General features: G+C 41.9%; 3 protein-coding genes across 19 annotated transcripts in view; 1 reads left to right on the forward strand and 2 right to left on the reverse strand.

The window, feature by feature from the left end:
* The window catches only part of COL4A3 (collagen type IV alpha 3 chain), a 162,174-nt gene extending 147,984 nt beyond the window's left edge, over positions 1 to 14,190 (reverse strand). For 3 of the 4 annotated variants that reach the window (XR_015141280.1, XM_086337857.1, XM_086337866.1), the window contains exon 1: positions 13,739 to 14,190. Coding sequence is in view for 1 of the 4 variants with exons in the window: in XM_086337857.1 (XP_086193983.1) it covers positions 13,739 to 13,825 (87 nt within the window). In the remaining 3 variants the exon portion in view is untranslated. The remainder of the gene's footprint in view (positions 1 to 13,738) is intronic. The other variant, XM_086337881.1, reaches the window with a different exon arrangement.
* COL4A4 (collagen type IV alpha 4 chain) overlaps positions 13,877 to 19,325 on the forward strand; it is a 171,397-nt gene continuing 165,948 nt past the window's right edge. For 12 of the 14 annotated variants that reach the window (XM_086337753.1, XM_086337794.1, XM_086337764.1 and 9 more), the window contains exon 1: positions 13,877 to 14,202. The gene's annotated coding sequence lies outside the window, so the exon portion shown is untranslated. Of the gene's footprint in view, positions 14,203 to 14,408; positions 14,543 to 19,325 lie in introns of all 14 variants that reach the window. The other 2 variants (XM_086337725.1, XM_086337735.1) reach the window with 2 other exon arrangements.
* Positions 14,249 to 15,680, reverse strand: LOC147377746 (uncharacterized). The gene is made up of 2 exons (XM_086338161.1): positions 14,779 to 15,680; positions 14,249 to 14,535 (listed from the first exon to the last, which is right to left on the reverse strand). The coding sequence occupies exons 1-2, from the start codon at positions 15,050 to 15,052 to the stop codon at positions 14,387 to 14,389; spliced, it is 423 nt and encodes a 140-aa protein (XP_086194287.1). The 5' UTR covers positions 15,053 to 15,680; the 3' UTR covers positions 14,249 to 14,386.

Raw genomic sequence — 19,325 nt, forward strand, 5'->3', positions numbered from 1 at the left:
ACACAGGGTTATTGTCACCATCTTTCTAAATTCCATATATATGCGTTATTATACTGTATTGGTGTTTTTCCTTCTGGCTTACTTCACTCTGTATAATAGGCTCCAGTTTCATCCACCTCGGTACATATACACAATGGAGTATTACTCAGCTATTAAAAAGAAAACATTTGAATCAGTTCTAACTGAAGCATTTAAAAATCAATTTTATCTCAAACAGTACTTAGTTATCTAAATAATGGATGAAGTGGCATCTGATACTCTTTCCATTATCTGTGATGTTTCTGGTAGGAAAGAGCCCTATTGAAGAGCCCTAATTCCCAGTTCTAAATCCACTCCCTCCACTAACTTGGTGAACACTCTTGGATCAGACCCTCACTTGTAAATCAGGAATGACATCACCTTGCCATCTAGCTCTCAGAAAAGTACAAAGTCAGACATCTAATAAGAAAGTATATACACACAAAATCATTTAAAGTGTAATTTTAATGAATGTTTATCTTCAAGGAGTTCCACTGTAGTAGTATTTCTAAACAATTGGAAATAACCAAAATATTCAGAAGGGCATTAGTTAAATAAGTTACAGTACCACCTCTAATGAAGCATTCTGTAGATATTTAAAAATAATATTCGGAAAAATTAATGACTCAGAAAATTTTTTTCAGTCTATTCTTAGGTGAAAAAAAAGCAGAATAAAAGTCGGGAAGGAAACTGACCAGAAGTTAATAGCAATTGTCTATGGGTAATATCATCATGGATAATTTTTATGTTTATAATTCATTTTGTACTTTTAAACATTTTACAAAGTTTGTACAACACATACAACCTTTTATTTTTAAAACCAGCATGTAAACTCTTCAGTCTTCCCGATTTCATACATAAATAAACAGCATAAAATTATCCTATCATCTGGTTAAACAATGAAATGAATATTAGCCTTGTTGCTTCTGCTCAGACATACTTCGTCATTTGACTCAAAAGGATAATATTGTAAATTTCTCAGCTTTCCACTTGCTGAACCTTTGCTTGAAAAGTTCATACAACAACAAAATATCTCGGTGGGAAAATAAATCCAATGACCTGACTGTTTTGTCTACATAATGACAAACCTCCCAAGGTTTCTAAATACACTTGAACTTATTTTTAAACATTGGGATCACTTCTCTAAGAATTCAATTCGGAGAGACAATCTAATTAACAAACATCAGTCTTAAAGATTAAAAATGGAAAATTCCTAACTTACCCAAAAACTACTGTCAGAAAAAGAAAAGATTCTTATATGGTTACATTTTTAAATAGTTCTGAAAATTATACTTTTGGAGGCCATTATCTTTCTATAACAATCAACATCAAAATTCTGAGACTATAAAATATTCTTTAAATATATTTGTGTGTATATTTACATGTATACACACATACATATATAATACCCTATCAAGATATATGGAGATATTTTTCTTTTAAAGTTTGTTGTATCTTGTTAAAAATTTTTTTATCGGAGTATAGTTCCTTTACAATGCTGTGTTAGAATCTACTATGCAGCAAAGTGTATCAGCTATACGTGTACATATAGCCCATCTTTTATGGACTTCCTTTAAAGGAAATATTTTTTGATAGTCTGATCTTGTGTGTACAGAGCAGTACACCATGGACTAGATTTTTTTTTTTCATGAACTGGATTTTTAACCTTCCTCTGTTTGTACATAAATAATTATCAAATTAACCTCACTGAATCAATTAAGACAGACTGCACACCTGCTCTACTGGTCTAGACTGGTTCTCTTCCCTTCCTTTCTTTCTGATTTCCAAGACATCAGAATCCAAAGAGAAAGTACCAGCAAGACTTGATTCCTGCGTGGTTACTTCTTCACATAGGCTGGGTTCCCAGGGAGAGAGCAGTCAACCTTCCCTGGGGATCAGCCACATGGATCTTTAAAATTGGGATCATGTTACTGTCCTTCTGAAATACTCCAGGGCCAATCACAGTTTGAAGGACCCTCCAGTGTCCTTATCAAGCCAATGCGGTTCTCGGACAATAATATACCCAGGAATCCTCTAAATACATTAACTGCAGAATCCAGCTGGGGAGGCCTGAGTGGAGCCTGACATGACATTCTGTCTCCCAGGCCTGCACCCAAGAGAGCTTGGTGCTACTGGGTTTGGAGTGAGGAGGTCTCCAGTCCTTAAGTGGATTTCATCCTTCCCCGGTTTAGAGCCTTCCCTGGCCTGGGCCTACATCACCTGGGACAAGATCTCTTTGGCTCAGCTTCACCTCCTCACAGCCACATGGGGCAAACCCAGACCCATTCCTTTGAGGCTGAGAAGAGACAGTTAGCAAAAGAAGGTTTTCATCACACCACTTTATATGTGGGCCCATTACCAAGCTGTGCTGTGAATTTGTTACTCATCCATTACTAATGTGACAACTATCTTGTGAATAACATAAACACAGCATCATACCTTTTTTTGTTAAAATACTTATTTGTTAAGTGCAGACCTTAAAATCATACCACAATCAGCTACATACAGGCCTGTGGACTTATCCTACCCTGTTCAGTGAGCAGCTTTCCATCCTTATTAGCAGTCATCCTTCTCTGGGGTCCCCTGCCTCCCTGTTCCCCATCCTTCCTTCCACCTCTAACAAAACACTCAGCATATTCCTTCAGGGCCATGTGTTCCCTTGGTAGTGAGTAAATAAACTCAGCTCTTTTCTTCCCTCCTTCCTTTTAAAAAAAAGTTCTGTTGGTCTTAGTTTTATGCTTTGACAACTCAGGAGCCAAAAGATTGAAAGTGTCTTGCCTCCGTCCATGGTCTAGAAGTCCTGGACCATATTTCTCAGTTCTTCCCAAGGCTATCTCCGTGCTGGTTTCTTAGGCCTTATCCTGTATGCTGCTTTCTAAGAAAGGTGGGCCAAGATAGAACTTCTTCTCCATCACCACATCCCATTCTCTTCCAGCAGGTACCAAAATCCATAGTTGCACATTTGTTTACTGAGCTTCTGTCTCTCTCTTCTGCTCCACTAGAATCCCAAATCCATCATGGTTAGGGATTCAGGCTGTTTGGTTTATCCCCAGCGCCTCGCCTTGTGCCCATGTCTCTGTCCTGTTCTCTTTCCTGCTTTTATTAAAGATAATAAAATAACTGTGGCTAGAATATAAAAGCTGGGTACTACTTTGTATCAAGTACTGTACTGAGCACTAATGATAGTAGCATCATTTTCAGGTAAGAAAACTAGAGACCTTTTTGGGTTTTCAGGCTAACAGTAACCCTGTTACCTGGCTGAACTTTAGTGACAATTTAGTCTATAGTTTGCCTTCCCAGGTAGCTCAGTGGTAAAGAACTCGCCTGCCAATGCAAATGCAGGAGACATGGGTTCAGTCCCTGGGTCAGAAGGATCTCCTGGAGGAGGAAATGGCAAACCACTCCAGTATTCTTGCCTTGATAATCTCATGGACAGAGGAACCTGGTGGGCTACATTTTATTGAGGTTGCAAAGAGTCAGACAGGACTGAGCACACAGTCTATAGTTTAAGATGAAAGGTAAGCTATAACATGTTGGTTTTCAATACATTCATAATTTTCTCCATTTCTTTTGCCATGTGTTTGCTGTTTCTGTGATGTGTCTTCAATTATTTTTGTGTGTATAACTTACTCATATTTTGATAATGGAGCAATATAATTGCAATATAATTAAACTTGTACAAATGGTAATCTGCATAGTTTTAAACATTGTAGCCAAGGCCAACTATCTTACTTTTCTGGAGAAAAAATTTGCATGGGTATTTAGACACAACCCATGCTGATTTACTGCCTTTAATTGATGTTTATTATTTGGCCACATGTTTATTTCTTATGGCAAATAATCAAAGCAAATGTGTTCTATCCAGAGATAAATGCTTATGGACTATAACCCCTTCTCATATCTGGATGTAATTTACCTAGATTTCTGCTATCTAGAATGATGGCCACACATGGCTATAGACACCTGAAATTAGTTAGTTGAACTGCAAGGTTCTAGAAGTGCAAAACAGCAGATTTTGAAAACTTAATACAAAAAGAAGATACATATCTCTCAATGTTTATAATAGTGATTACATGTTGTGATGATATTGTTATGGATATATTAGAATAAATAAAATAGATCAAAATAAATTTCATCTGTTTCTTTTTTAATGTAGCTACTGGAAATTTTTAAATTATATATATGACTCCTAGTTATGGCTCCACTCCTAGGATGGCGTGAACATAGACATTTATTTATCCAACTTACAAAAGCAATGAAAATGAAAAAAGCTTATATTACATATAAAGCTGATATAATTTAATTCAATTTTGGATAAGAAAACATACTTGAAGCCAGAAGTCTTAATTGAGGGTTACCGGAAGAACCCCAGGAGAAATGAGAACATGCATGGGTGGGTGTTTAGAGAAGACAAGAGCCAGTGATTAGATCTTGTGAGATGATGTAGAACTTGAAGTAAGATGCTTTCTTATCAGACTGTTAGAGATGAAGACAGCTCAGAGAGGTTAAGCTCCAGGCCATGGTAGTAGAGCTAATATGGAACTTGTCTATCCTGTTAAGTTGATATAATTTTGGTTTCCTTATTTTCTTAAACTGAAAACAGAGGTGAAATAAATGACCTATGGTGAAAATCTGTTATGATTACAAAGTTTAGGCTGAGGCTGGATATAAACTTTGTAGAACAAAGTTTTTTTTTACTGATCTTGAAAAATCTATGACTGGTGGATGGCTGCTTTTTACACTAGATCTTAGCCAAAAGGCTGAGAAGCAATGGATGGCTGCTTTTTGACTGAAGGTCAAACATGTGTGTGGTTAACTGCACAAGGCTGAAGGACCAGAGGATGTGTGTAGACCAGACAGCCCCGCTGTCAGGCGCAAACACATATAGGTTTGGGGGTCTTAATCAATTGCAGTATTTAACAAAGTTAACCTTAGGTACAGGTAACACTGGGCAGTTATTACTGTGTTCTGGGTAACATGGTAACAGTGATAAGGGAAATACAATGACAAATTGCATTTAATTCAGACTATTTCCCTAGACCATGTTTGGATACCAACCAAGGACTGTAACCCCACAGAAACACTCAAGGAGCAAGACCCTTAGTCTGTTCAGAGAGACGAAGCTGGTGGCTTTGCTGTGTGGCCTTGACCTTGCCCTGGTCATCAAATGTAAGTCTAGGCCGGAGCTCATCCTGGTGCTCTGGGACAACGAAGATGGGTGGGATGGGGGTGGTTAAGTGGGAGGGAGGTTCAAGCTGCTGCTGCTGCTAAGTCACTTCAGTCATTTCCGACTCTGTGCGACCCCGTAGACGGCAGCCCACCAGGCTCCCCCATCCCTGGGATTCTCCAGGCAAGAATACTGGAGTGGGTTGCCATTTCCTCCTCCAATGCATGAAAGTGGAAAGTGAAAGTGAAGTTGCTCAGTCGTTTCCGACTCTTAGCGACTCCATGGACTGCAGCCCACCAGGCTCCTCAGTCCATGGGATTTTCCAGGCAAGAGTACTGGAGTGGGATGCCAGTGGCTTCTCTGGGGAGGTTCAAGAAGGATACATATATGTATATCTATGACCGATTCATGTTGATGTATGGCAGAAACCAACACATTGTAAAGCAATTATCCTGTAATTAAAAATAAATAAATTTTAAAAACACTTTAAAAAATGTAAGAATAGCATGTTTGGAGGAAGTGGGCAGTAGGAGAGGTCTTGAGGAGGGTGACCTTGAGGACAGGAATGGAAACGTGCTTGGGTGCCCATCCCCCTCCCCCCAAACCATTACTGTTATTGCATTAGTCTGTCTAAGTGGGGAAAATCCCCCTGGGAGCCTTAGAACTACTCTGCTCTTTTTTTTCTCCCAAGGCAGGACAGCTCCAGTGTGGGAGTGATGAGTGGGTGAGGGTGCAAGCTGTGATGACAGAGGAGGCTTATTTCCCCCAAATCTCTCATTTCTAGAGTCTCCCCATGAGTGAGAGTCAGTCAACAGACTGAAGAAATAAGATGCACTACCAAATCTTGAAATCATACAAAAAGAATCAGAAAGATAATACAAATAAGTGCAAAATGACTAAAGGTATAAAAAGGAGGAAAAAATCCCTACAAAAAAGACCGAAAAATAACCCCAACAAATCAGAAAACCCTAGACAGACTTAGAGTCCAAAAGAACATCTAGAAATAAGAATAGTCATTTAAAGTAACATTTAGGGAATAAAAATAATCACATTTCACATTTACTGGATGATTACTATGTGACAGGCATGGTAGAGTGTGTGTTGTATGTGTTAAATCATTTAATCCTCATACAATCCTGAGGTAGATCTCTTACTTTCATTATAAGATGAGGAAACTAAGGCAGAAAGTTTTAAAAAACTGGGAATTAATAGGTTTGGGGTTATAACCCTTGTTGAATAGCTCCGAGTTCTTTTTCATTATGGAAAATTACAGTAGATTGAAAATCTCCTGGACATTACAAACAGTAGCAGAGAGAATTAAACATTGAAAGATGGATGGGAGCACGTCATTAGATACAGCAGGTTGGGAAACAGAAGTCCAGTATGTTAGCAATAGTAATGATTGTGATGACAGTAATAATGAGAGTGAACAGTTACTGAGCCCTTGATGGACACCAGAGAGACTGTCTTGAGCATTTAAGTTGTTGACAACTTTCGGTGATGAGGGATATGGAAATGCAACAGGGACACCTTTTTCAAGGTCACAGTCACTGTGTATAGGGACTTGAACTGAGGTGGGTCATGACCCACCGAGCTCCTCTGTCCATGGAATTCTCCAGGCAAGAATACTGCAGTGAGTTGCCGTTCTCTCCTCCAGGGGATCTTTCCAACCCAAGAATCAAACCCACATCTCTTATGCCTCCTCATTGGCAAGCAGTTCTTGACCACTAGCACCGCCTGGGAAGCCCATAAGAAAGGCAGCTACTGTGATTTCTTGGGTTTACTCTCCTTTGCTGCTGCTGCTGAGTCGCTTCAATCGTGTCCGACTCTGCGATCCCATCCCATAGATGGGATTCCCAGGCTCCCCCGTCCCTGGGATTCTCCAGGCAAGAACACTGGAGTGGGTTGCCATTTCCTTCTCCAATGCACAAAAGTGAAAACTGAAAGTGAGTAAAAGTTATTATAAAGAAGCCTTAGGTTTTCCTAGTAGTTTTACTGGGGCCTATCAAGATTGCTGGGAGAATATCAATAACCTCAGATATGCAGATGATACCACCCTTATGGCAGAAAGTGAAGAGGAACTCAAAAGCCTCTTGATGAAAGTGAAAGTGGAGAGTGAAAAAGTTGGCTTAAAGCTCAACATTCAGAAAATGAAGATCATGGCATCCGATCCTACCACTTCATGGGAAATAGATGGGGAAACAGTGGAAACAGTGTCAGACTTTATTTTTCTGGGCTCCAAAATCACTACAGATGGTGACTGCAGCCATGAAATTAAAAGACGCTTACTCCTTGGAAGGAAAGTTATGACCAACCTAGATAGCATATTCAAAAGCAGAGACATTACTTTGCCAACAAAGGTCTGTCTAGTCAAGGCTATGGTTTTTCCTGTGGTCCTGTATGGATGTGAGAGTTGGACTGTGAAGAAGGCTGAGCGCCGAAGAATTGATGCTTTTGAACTGTGGTGTTGGAGAAGACTCCTGAGAGTCCCTTCGACTGCAAGGAGATCCAACCAGTCCATTCTGAAGGAGATCAGCCCCGGGATTTCTTTGGAAGGAATGATGCTAAAGCTGAAACTCCAGTACTTTGGCCACCTCATGAGAAGAGTTGACTCATTGGAAAAGACTCTGATGCTGGGAGGGATTGGGGGCAAGAGGAGAAGGGGACGACAGAGGATGAGATGGCTGGATGGCATCACTGACTCGATGGACGTGAGTCTGGGTGAACTCCGGGAGTTGGTGATGGATAGGGAGGCCTGGCGTGCTGTGATTCATGGGGTCGCAAAGAGTCGGACACAACTGAGCGACTGATCTGATGAGAATTATCCAGGTTTCATTTAAACCCAGAAGTGACATCCAGCTTAGGGTTTTCTGATCAATATTCTACCTGCACAGGTTTATACTGAAGATATTGTCGAGGTTTCTGGAAGCTTGTTACTAGGAAAGGACCTGAGCTAGCCTTCATTTGTAGTGTATACAATCATGTGGTTTAAATTATAAATATCTGTTATAAATGATAAATATCTTTCTTCCAGAAAAAAAGAAAAGCTCAGTATGTTACAATTTGGTCTGGTACAACTGATGAGGGGGTCTCCTGGAGAGTCTGTGAGAACCTCTGCAGTTCAAGACCCTTCTTCTGTGGGGAAAAGAGAATAGTTTATCTAATGGTTCCCACCTTCCACTGGTCAGAGCTTTGCCTTACAGGTGTTAGTGGCCTGCACTTTTGGGGTGCAACAGGAAGCCATGGGGGAGTCTCAAGGCACATAAGGCCGTGCCTGTGTGAAGCCCATGGCCAAACTGGCCTCTCAGGGAGGAAGCGCCAGGAGAAGCTCAGTCACACAGGAAAGATATCTAACATAAGAAGTCAGGAGAACTGGAGGAAAAATGAGAAGGCTGAGCCTGGCTCCTGAAAATGCCAAGAGTAGAGAGCGGGGAGGAGAAATATAAAAAATAAACGTCTGACAGAGGAGAAATATCGTATGGCATCCCTTATATGTGGAATCCAAAAAGATATGATACAAATGAACTTACAGAACAGAAGAGATTCACAGACTCAGAGAATGAACTTACAGTTGCCAAGGGGAAGGAACATTTCGGGCGTTTGGAATGGACATGCACACACTGCTATATTGAAATGGATACCCAACAAGCACCTACTGTGCAGCACAGGGAACTCTGCTCAGTGTTAGATGGCAGCCTGGATAAGAGGGGAGCTTGGGGGGAGAACGGATACATGTGTATGTATGGCTGAGTTCCTTTGCCGTTCACCTGAAACTATCGCAATATTAATCGACTGTACCCAAAAACAAAACAAAAAGTAAAAAAAATAAATTAATTAAAAACATTAAAAAAATCTGAGAATGTTCAAGATAATGGAAAATAGATAATCTCAGGTTAAATACAGGATATACAAAAAAAAATCCCACGTATGCACACATGTCACAATTTCAATAACACAATAAAAAATCTTGATCTAGTGACAAGAAATACAGAAAAAATTGAAGTCAGAATATCATCTCTACCACAATTCAATAAAAAAACTAGAAAATTTTCCTATGTTTCAAAATTAAGAAATAAACATTTACATAACCCATAAGACAAAGAAAAAATTGGAAAAGATTTTGAACTTAATGATATTAAAGTAGTTTTTATCAAAACTTGTATGATGCAGCTGAAACAGTGTTTAGGGGAAGCTTTTTAGCCTTAAATGCATTTGGACTATTCAAAGTTGCTCGATCAAAGTCCAAATATAAAATTCAACTACTTTTTAAATAAATTTATATTAATTAGACTATACATTTTTAAAAGAATATATTATTTATAATAACACTAAGAATGTCAAATACTTAGAAAAACCCAGAAAACTCTAAAACATTGTGAGAAATTAAAGCCCTGAATTAACAGACCCATGTAAGAATTCAAGCAGATCAAATATTAATGAGTGCTTGGTTCACATGTTTGCAGATGTAACATAGCAAAACAGTGAGGAAAAGGATGAACTTTTTAATAAATAATATTGGGACAATTCTTTTTCTATATGGAGAAAGATAAGATTATAATCCCAGAAATAGAAAACAATTCAAAGATTGAGTCTTAAATGCAAAAGAATTAAACTATAATTTTTTTAACATAGGAGAACATTTTTATAATCTCGGGGAAGGAAAAGATCTCAACAAGATGCAAAACACAAAATCAATGAAATCAAGGAAAACATGGATAAGTTTGAGATTATAGTGAAAAGAAAAATTATACGTTAAGGCACCAATAACTAAATGAAAAGGTAAGCCAAAACCTGGAATGAAGTATTTTCTGCACATTTAAATAGCAGAATTAATTCAGCATCCAAATATAAACAACTTCTAATTAATTAGTAACAAAAAGGCAAAGGTCACAAAAGATAAATAGGCAAAGACCTATTTATGCAATTCACTCAGAGAGAATTATAGACTGTCAATCAAAAAATGCTAAGGTTCCTAAACTCACTAGTCAAAACAACATCCGATTTCACACCCATTAACATCTCAGTACATCAAGTTTTGCTGAGGATATAGGAAGACAGATATTCTGACAAGTTGTTGGAGTCGATTTGACAATCCCTAACACAATTTAAAATATGTTTTCTCTGATAACCCTCTTTGAATTCCTCCTAGCAATTCACCATCTGGTTGTCACAATGGTACATATACAAAAGCTGTAAATTTCAATTCTGTAAGATGAGAGCAAAGAAACAAACTGTTTGGGCAGATGGAAAAATAAATTGTATTTTATTTATGTAATTGGATACTATGTGGCAGCTATTACATATGTGGCAGCTATTACATTTATATGTATGTAAACAAATCACATCTCTATGTTTCAATGTGGATGAAATCCAGAAACATCCTGCTGACTGACACAAGCAAGCTCCAATAGGTATGTATCATGTGAAATCATTTATTACACTTGAAGGACCATACAACAATAGCATTTATTTTTTATGGTGACTGATACACACACGCATCCATGGTGCATAAATATAAAACCATGCGTGGAAGAGGAGGCAAAAAATGAATGTAGGGCTTCTTGTATTTACTTATTCTTTTCCTGAAGGGAGAGATGTGAGAACGAACAGGTCTAAACTTAATACTTGCTTAATCTCAGAGACGGATAAACTGGAGTTTGTTACATGACTTTTTGTTTGTTTGAAATGTTTCTTAATTCAACTTAATTTTTGTTTTTAGATTTAAAAACCAAATCAGTTGAGAAGCACCCTCCCTAAACACAGCTGTTATTCGGCTCCTGATATTTGCTGGCCATATTCCTGCCCTGTCTGGAATTTTAAGGCAAAGAGAGGAAGGATAAAGTACGATATCTCAAACCATGACTCTCACCTTCCCCAGATAATCAGAGAAGGCGCTTTCTCTGTGCTTCTCCCAGACCAGCCACTGGTGGCAGTGGCAGAGTGCCTCCCAGTTTCGAGTTGGGCCTGGGAACAGCTATAAAAACTGGGCATGTACTGAATAGTCAGGCCTGGAACTGGATGCCTTCAGCAATGCAGCAGCAGGATTTTACTCAGGGTTCTTCAGAACAAATTGTGTGGGTGGACAGTTCCGCCCTGCCTGAACTCCGAATAGAGGGTGAACAGTGCTATTTCTTTGTTTTGAGAAATGCTAACATGAAATCACAGGAATTTTGAGCAAAATATGTCCGTAACTACGTAGCACAAAGATGATAAATAGGATGGCCCAGTGACTATACCTGGCTCTTAACTTACAGTTTGTTTCTTCTGTAAAGTTTTAATTTCTTTGCTAATATTTAGAATTTAAGAGATTTCTAACGGAAACTAGATTCCCAGCTTCTTTTCTGAAAAAGGTGGATTCTGGTATTGCTAATTCTGAATTCTAGAATGCCAAGAGTTAGTTGGCCCTAAAGAGTGCCCCCACTCCCCGCAAAGCCTCACTCAGTTAAACCTCACCTGCTGACCTCACAAAGGGTTTAAACTCCCTCATGTTATAGATGAAAAAGAGTGAGGCTCAGAGAGGTCAAGAGCTTCGCCCAACATCAGAGTTACCCTTGGGAGGGAGCCATGTTGGCACCGTGCAAACCAGTTATCAGTTAATTTGCTGTGATTTCTTTTTTTCTATGTGATGAGGGCACATTTCATGCTTTCTAATGACACTGTGTAACTCAGCAAAGTTTTAACAGAGGCTCACTTCAAATCATGATAAAAATAATACGAATGGATTCATTGTAACATCAGCAGTTAGCCTCCAAGATTTGGCCAAAAGTAAGACAGAAAATTTCTTATGTAAAAAACAGTAAAGGAATATGACAGTATAATTGAAAATTGGTATAAGTAGAGGCGGTAGGATCACAGAGCATCTTTTTTCAGGCTGGTTTTTACTCGGTAATATTTCCCCTCTTTCTCCACCTGTCCCTAATCTCCCCTCTTCTTTGGACTCTAGAAGAATGTGCAAACCCAGCCCTTCTCATACACACATAGAGATACTTCAGCTATTTTTTTTTTTCACTTGTATTTGTTTCTGGATTAATGCTGGCAGACATTCTATACTGACTTAGATTGAATTCTATCCATCATGTTCAGAAGTACTGAGCTACCTGGGTTGGTCATCCTTAGTCTAGGTAAAGCACATTTTTATTAGAACCAACTTCATGAAGAGATTACATGGATTACAATATCCTTTAGAGTATAAAACACTAAAGAGCCTAAATGTTCATTGATAGGGAAATGGCTCAGTTAAACTTGGCATATTCACACTGTGGTAAACTGCAACAATGCAAAAAGAAAAAGAGGTAGATCTGTCTTAAAAACTGGCGTAGATAGACCTGTAGAAGGCAAAAGTATATATACAGCATAGGTATATGGTACCAGTTATGTTAAAAATACATACAAGACATATTGTTTGTGGGTCTATACATGCATATGCGCATGCACAGAAAAATATCTGAAAAGAAACCCAAAGTGGTGAGAGTGGACACCCTTCTTTAGACAGGGGTGGGGGAAGGTATGGAGATGATAAAGAGGGTTTTAGCTTCACCTGCAATGTCATAAAGTTTAATTTGAAAAGAAAATGCTTGGATTACTTGTGGCTGTAGGTTGGAAGAATCTTTTCATGTAACACATACTTATGTGATGATTAATTTCCAATCACAATCTTAACCATGAAATTTGTAAAAAAAAAAAAAAATCTGATCATCCTGGGAAACGAAATTTATACTGCACTGTCATCCCAAATTAAGTTCTTAAAACTTACAAAAATAGAAGTCACAGAAAGCAGCTGAAAAGTTAAATTGCACTTACACCAGTTAAAATCGAGTAAGTCTACTCCAGGAGTCCTAACAGTTTTGAGGACAAAAAAATGTATCTTCTCAGATAACAAGAAATATGCAGGGGGATTTAAATGAATCCAGGATCTCTCACATTTCGAACAGAAATGACGGAGACAGATTGCTTGATTTATCCTAACATGAGTTCTGTACTAACTTTTCAGTGATGCATTTGCTTTTCTCAACAAAACTGATGGAACCCCTGAGGGCAAGTATTGATAAGGAGGAACAGGAGGGGTAAGAGTTCGGTGTGAGATGACATCTACCAAGTGGCAGGGCTGGAACTCCAGCCCTCTGTCCTCTCTGCCAGGCCATGCTGCCTGCTCTGATTCACCAGGGTGACCTCGCGTGTCTCTACATCCGGTGCTCTTAAGCGTTCATCCCTGGCGATTATCTATCCGCCCACATCTCTCTCTCTCTATCTGCCTGCATTTCTATCCATCTATTCATCCATCTATCTACCTGCTTCCCTCTCTCCCTCCCTCTGGAGGGCTAGCTCCCACCCCTGATCTCTAGGGAACCAGAAACAAGCCTCTCCCCCCTCGCCTCTTCCTCCAACCCCGCGCATTCCACCTGTCCCGGGGCATCCTCGCTTGCTCCAACCAGGGGTCTGCCTGGAGCCCACTGTCACCGCACCTACCAGCAGAGGTTCAAGGCCAGCCCTCCCCGCGGACGGGGCAGGCTGCCAGGGGAAGCGGCGCCCCCCGCCCCTCCCCCGGGTACTCACCTTGCCCTCCATGGGCGCCGCCACCAGGAGCACCAGCAAGAGCGTCAACAGCAGCGCCGGTGGTCTCGGCGCGGTCCTCGGGCGCATGGTGGGCGACCGCTCAGAGCCACGGCGCGGTCCAGGGACCCGCAGGCTCTCGGGCCCCCGCGTCCCCGGCGCGGCGCGCTTTGGGAGCCCGGCGGTGAAGCTCGCCCGGCCAGCCCGCCCGGGGCGGGTTTTGTAGGGCTCAGCCTCCCCACCGAGGCTTCCAGGGAGGGAAGAAGTGGCTCAGGTCCCGCCCTCGTCCCCCCGCCCTCCCCTCCAACTCTCCAGGCGACGTCCCTCAGCCCGGGGCAGCGCGCGCGGGAGGCGAGAAAAGGCTGCGCGCCTGCGGGGCAGGTGGCCGCGGGGCCAGGTTAAGGGGTGCAGGAGGTGATGCGCCCAAGGTTCAGGAGTCGCGGCGCGGCAAAGGGGTGCGAGTCGGGGTAAGAGGTGGCGAGTCGGAGGTGGGGAACTGGGGGGTGTGCGATGGGGAGGTGGCCGAACAGGGTGGAGGGAGTGGCCAGCGGCCCTGCCTCAGATTAAGCGGCAGGCGCGCCGGGGTGGGCACTCGGGTGGCCCCGCTGGCTCCGGGCTTCCCGGCGGTGCCGTCTGGCCACTTTCCCCTTCTCAACACTCCTCCATCGGGCAGCTGCCGGACGCAGCGGCGGTGAGAGCGCTGTGAACGAGTAGCCGAGTGGCGCGTGGAATTGGGCGCGGCGGGAGGTGCGCGCTGCGCGGGCGGGCGCCGCGGCAGCTCCTCGGGGCTGCGGGTGTCCCTAGGAGGTAAGGAGACCACGACTGGGTCTGGGCGATCCCGGGCCCAGGGCCCGGGCCACCGGCCGGGGGCGCGGGCGGCGGAGGAAGAGTGCGCGGCATCCCGGGGTGGGGCGCACCGGCGGGTGGGGCTGGGGAATTGGGCCCGGGGGTCACGGGAGGAGAGCTTGTCTGGCTCCAGTCTTGTCTGCCTGGGCTTGAACTGGGTGCTGTTGTGTTTTGATTAATTTGGTGGCTCAAGTTACCAGCCTGGCGGTCTGGGCACTCCGAAATGCCAAGAGCAGGAGGCAGCTGAGGGGAAAGGGAAAGCTCATCCAGCCGATTCTCCGCCGCGTTGAACTGGCTTTTCACGTTAAATCTTATCTGCGGAAGTGCACGGGAGGCCGCGCGCCAGCTTTGTCGGGGTGCCTCCGGCCTGAGAGGGCGCTTCTCCTTTCCTGAGGTGGCCTTGGAGGCGGACGTGCTGGGCACCGTGCGCAGAGCAGGGCTTGTGCCCTTTTCTTGTGCCACTGACCACATGGGCTCTGGCGAAGCATTCAGATCCTTCCTACAGTATTGCCATTCTCAGAATCCGTTTTACTGGAACAAATTATCAAAGTAGTAAAGTCATGATCTAGTAACATACATGCATCATGATTATTGCACCGAATATTTCGATCTAACAGCAGATCTGTTAAATAACCGTAAATCAAAGTAGTGATGACTGCAAAACTGAAACGTGACCTAAAGATACCAGTGGGTACAGTCTCAGGAACTGCCGATACTGTTGCGGTTTGTTAGCTGTGTTCATAACTGAAGAAACTGCTGGTCTCCCAAGAAAGTTTAGTGAAAAGACAGATGGAGTATTGATTCCCATCCACGGTTCACAGACCATCTGAATTCCATCTCCAGGTTAAGAACCTTTACTCTGTATCAGGGTTGCTGATGTCTGCAGTAGCTGGTCATCAGATACCACGTGTGAAATGTGTGGTTTGATGGCTGATGGTGGAGAACCACTTGTTTGCAATTAGAATGGGGTCATGGTATATTAGACCTCTGTAGGTAGGTGAAACCCTGACAGTGAATGAATGAAGGTGCACACTCCCCTTTATGGTTGTAGAGGGAATAATTATAAACTCCCCTCTCTTCTTTTTACGCCACCAAATGTCAACTCTGGCTGTATATTAGTATCTCTTATGGAGCCTCTAAAAATCCTAAAACATCCCAAGCCAATTACACCGGACTCCCCAGCAATGGGAGTCTGTATACTTAGATGCCTGCGTGCTAAGTTGCTTCAGCTGGGTCTGACTCTTTGCAACCCCATGGCCTGCCCGTCTCCTCTGAGAATGGCATTCTCCAGGCAAGAATACTGGAGTGGGCTGTCACGCTTTCCTCCAGGGGATCTTCCCAATCAGGGATCGAGCGAACCCAAGTCTCTTTGGTCTCCTGCATTGGCAGGTGGGTTCTTTACCTCTAGCACCACCCGGGAAGTCCCTAGATGTTGAAGTATCTTTATTTAAGCTCTCTGGAGTTTCCCACGATGTTGCTATAGCTTCTCCACATTGATAAGAAGATTTCTTATGAAACTTTCTCCTGCCATCCTTATTAGATGAGATATAAGGTGCTCTGTTGATAAAATAAGGGTCCAAGAATACTTAGAGGCCTGTGACAGTCTTGCATGAACTGACATTACTTCCTGGAAAAAATAAAAACTCTCAATGCCGGAGTTAAATGCTCCTTCCATATGTTGAAGTCCAGAAGCTTTCTTAATTTGGATTTCAATTGCCTTTTCTTGAAATAATGTCATTTTGACTGAAATCCAGGCTAGGCTTTATTGACTTTAGAAGGGGTGGCAACAGTCAACTGCAAGTCACTTCTAATGCTACAAAAGAGCAGGAAAGAAACTTGTGATGTAAACAGGGTTGGGAGGCAGGAGTTGTTAAGTGTGGTCTCTGCAGTACAGTTTAGATTTTGCATCTTTTCCACACTTACTAGTGTGGCTTAGGGTCTTTTCTTCTGTAAATCGGCATCATCAGTGTGCCCACCTTAAACAACTGTGGGAACCTAATTCAGCAGTCAGCGTCAGCCCTTCCAGTGAACATTCAGGGTATGCTCACTAGATGGTGTTAATTAACCAGAATTTTTGATTTTTTAAAAAATGGTCTCAGAATGGACAGTTTCCCAGCTGGCTCTTGAAATGTATAAAACAAAAGGAAAGTGAGGGCAGTCCTTTTTGTAAGTACAAAGGACACAGAAATCTCTGCTTTTGACTTGGTGCCAGATGAGAGTTTTGAACAAAGTGAAATGGTAATGACCTTTGACAAGGCCTGTATTATTGTTTTTGCCCCCTTTTCATGGTCACAATATCAGGTCTGTTTTCTGCACAGGGCTTAAATGTGTAGTGTTTGCTTCCCTGTTTTTGGAGTTCAGCTCCAGTAGGACAGTGGCCTTTTTGGTGTTCTTTAATGTTATTGAATGAATGAAGTTAGTGCATGAATGAAGTTGTTTACTATTTGCTGAATGAATGAAACTGGATGACTTGACAAATTCACTCAGGATTCACACCCAGGTCTGATTTCTTCCAAAGTTTATGATCTTTCTATAGCCTTCTCTGGATAGGAACGTGCCTAGGCTTTTGACGTGATGTATTTTGCCAGACTGCTAGTAGCTCCTTCTTCAATCTTTCTGAAAGATTAAATTTAATATTAATTACATTTTAAATTAATTATTTTCAAACTTCACCTCAGCACTTAGTCATCTCTCTTCTTTCAAGAACCTTCTGTTTTAAATACTCGAAAACAATTAGACACAGGTTCTTTCACAGTCTCAATTCAGTTCAGTTCAGTTCAGTCACTCAGTTGTGTTCGACTCTTTGCGACCCTGTGGACACCAGGCTTCCCTGTCCATCACCAACTCCCGAGCTTACTCAAACTCATGTCCATAGAGTCGGTGATGCCATCCAACCATCTCATCCTCTATCATCCCCTTCTCCACCTGCCTTCAATCTTTCCCAGCATCAGGGTCTTTTCCAGTGAGTCAATTCTTCGCATCAGGTGGCCAAAGTATTGGAGTTTCAGCTTCAGCATCAGTCCTTCCAATGAATATTCAGGACTGATTTCCTTTAGGATTGATTGGTTTGATCTCCTTGCAGTCCAAGGGACTCTCAGAAGTCTTCTCCAACACCACAGTTCAAAAGCATCAATTCTTCAGTGCTCAGCTTTCTTTATAGTCCAACTCTCACATCCATACATACTGGAAAAACCATAGCTTTGACTAGACAGACCTTTGTTGGCAAAGTAATGTCTCTGTTTTTTAATATGCTGTCTAGGTTGGTCATAACTTTTCTTCCAAGGAGTAAACATCTTTTAATTTCATGGCTGTAGTCATCATCTGCAGTCATTTTGGAGCCCAAGAAAATTAAGTCTGTCACTGTTTCCATTGTTTCCCCATCTACTTGCCATGAAGTGATGGGACTGGATGCCATGATCTTAGTTTTCTGAATGTTGAGTTTTAAGCTAACTTTTTCACTCTCCTCTTTCACTTTCATCAGGAGGCTCTTCACAGTCTCAGAATTATTTTCAATTCATATCAGTTCTTGCCATTACATCTCCAAACTCTTTCTCTGCTTTTCTATGATCATGGCCCTTCCCAGGGCCTGGACTTATCATCTGTGAACTATGGTAGCCTTCTAGCTGGTTCTCTGCAATGTTTGTCCTCTGAAATCCCTTCTATGTTACTGTCTGAATAAAAGCTCACTTTGGATCAGAAAGAACCAGTTACCTTGGGGGCATCTGCAAATAACCCCCAAACTTCTGAGGCTTCCAATAAGACTCTTCTTCTCCATTTATACATATTCTGGGGAAGGAAATGGCAACCCACTCCAGTATTCTTGCCTGGAGAATTCCAAGGACAGAGGAACCTGGCGCAAAGAGTCGGACATGACTGAGTGACTCACACATATACACATATTTTCTTCACAGGGTATAAGGAGGTGGGAAAGGGGTTGCGGGGCCGGGGGTTCTGCTTATCAAAACCACTCAGAAACCTCCTGGAAATTCCCACTCAACCTGTTCTCTGATCTCCTCTGAAGGGGAAGAGAATTCAGCGAATCAAAAACGGCTCTAAAAGCTGCCAACTACTGTGACACTTGCTACATCTATTTCACATCTCATTGACCGAAGTGGTCACACTTCATTTTGAAAGCGATGAGGCAATAATCTTCCACATGCCTGAAAAAGCACTAGTAAAAGGTTTGGTGAATGTTAGTTACACTCCTCACATACATCGTGTAACTTGCTTTACTAAAGCTTCCAGAAGTTTCTCTTTTTCTTTATAGATTACTTCACCCTTCTTTGGGTAGAAAAGAATGTTCCAAAACCAACTTTTGAAAAATCTTGTGTATCACTCATGTCTCAAGTTCACCATACACCCTTCTTTACCTTATGCCTTGGTACTTGCCATTCTTTCCACTTTCAGGAACCACCCACCCTGCCCCCACCCCCCAACCTGGTGTCTGTCTGATGCAACCCTTACATTTTGAGATCTAGGTCAAAGGTCAAAGATCATGGTCTCTGTGAAGACCTTTGTCCAGACCTTTATTATATAACGCTGAAACAGAGTCATGCATTTTACTTTTATGTACTATGAGACCTTTGCGAGCATAAACAAAGATTCATTTTATTTTTAATATGGGAACAGTGGTATTTAAAAATAAATTTATTGAGGTATAATTTCCATACCAAAATCTGTACCTATTTAACACACACAATTCAAGGAGTTTCACCAATGCATATGCCTTGTGAAATCAATAGCA

This window comes from Bos grunniens, chromosome 2 (genome assembly GCF_055505025.1).
Source record: "Bos grunniens cultivar Pamir isolate PY7600 chromosome 2, Bosgru_T2T1.0, whole genome shotgun sequence".
Lineage (NCBI taxonomy): Eukaryota > Metazoa > Chordata > Mammalia > Artiodactyla > Bovidae > Bos > Bos grunniens.

Bases quoted from the DNA above. Each gene is read 5' to 3' on its own strand.
- LOC147377746 (XM_086338161.1), bottom strand. From the start codon at position 15,052: ATGTGGTCAGTGGCACAAGAAAAGGGCACAAGCCCTGCTCTGCGCACG. The intron at 14,536-14,778 runs GTAACTTGAGCC...CTTACCTCCTAG, and splicing joins GTGCCCAGACCGCCAGGCTG to GGACACCCGCAGCCCCGAGG.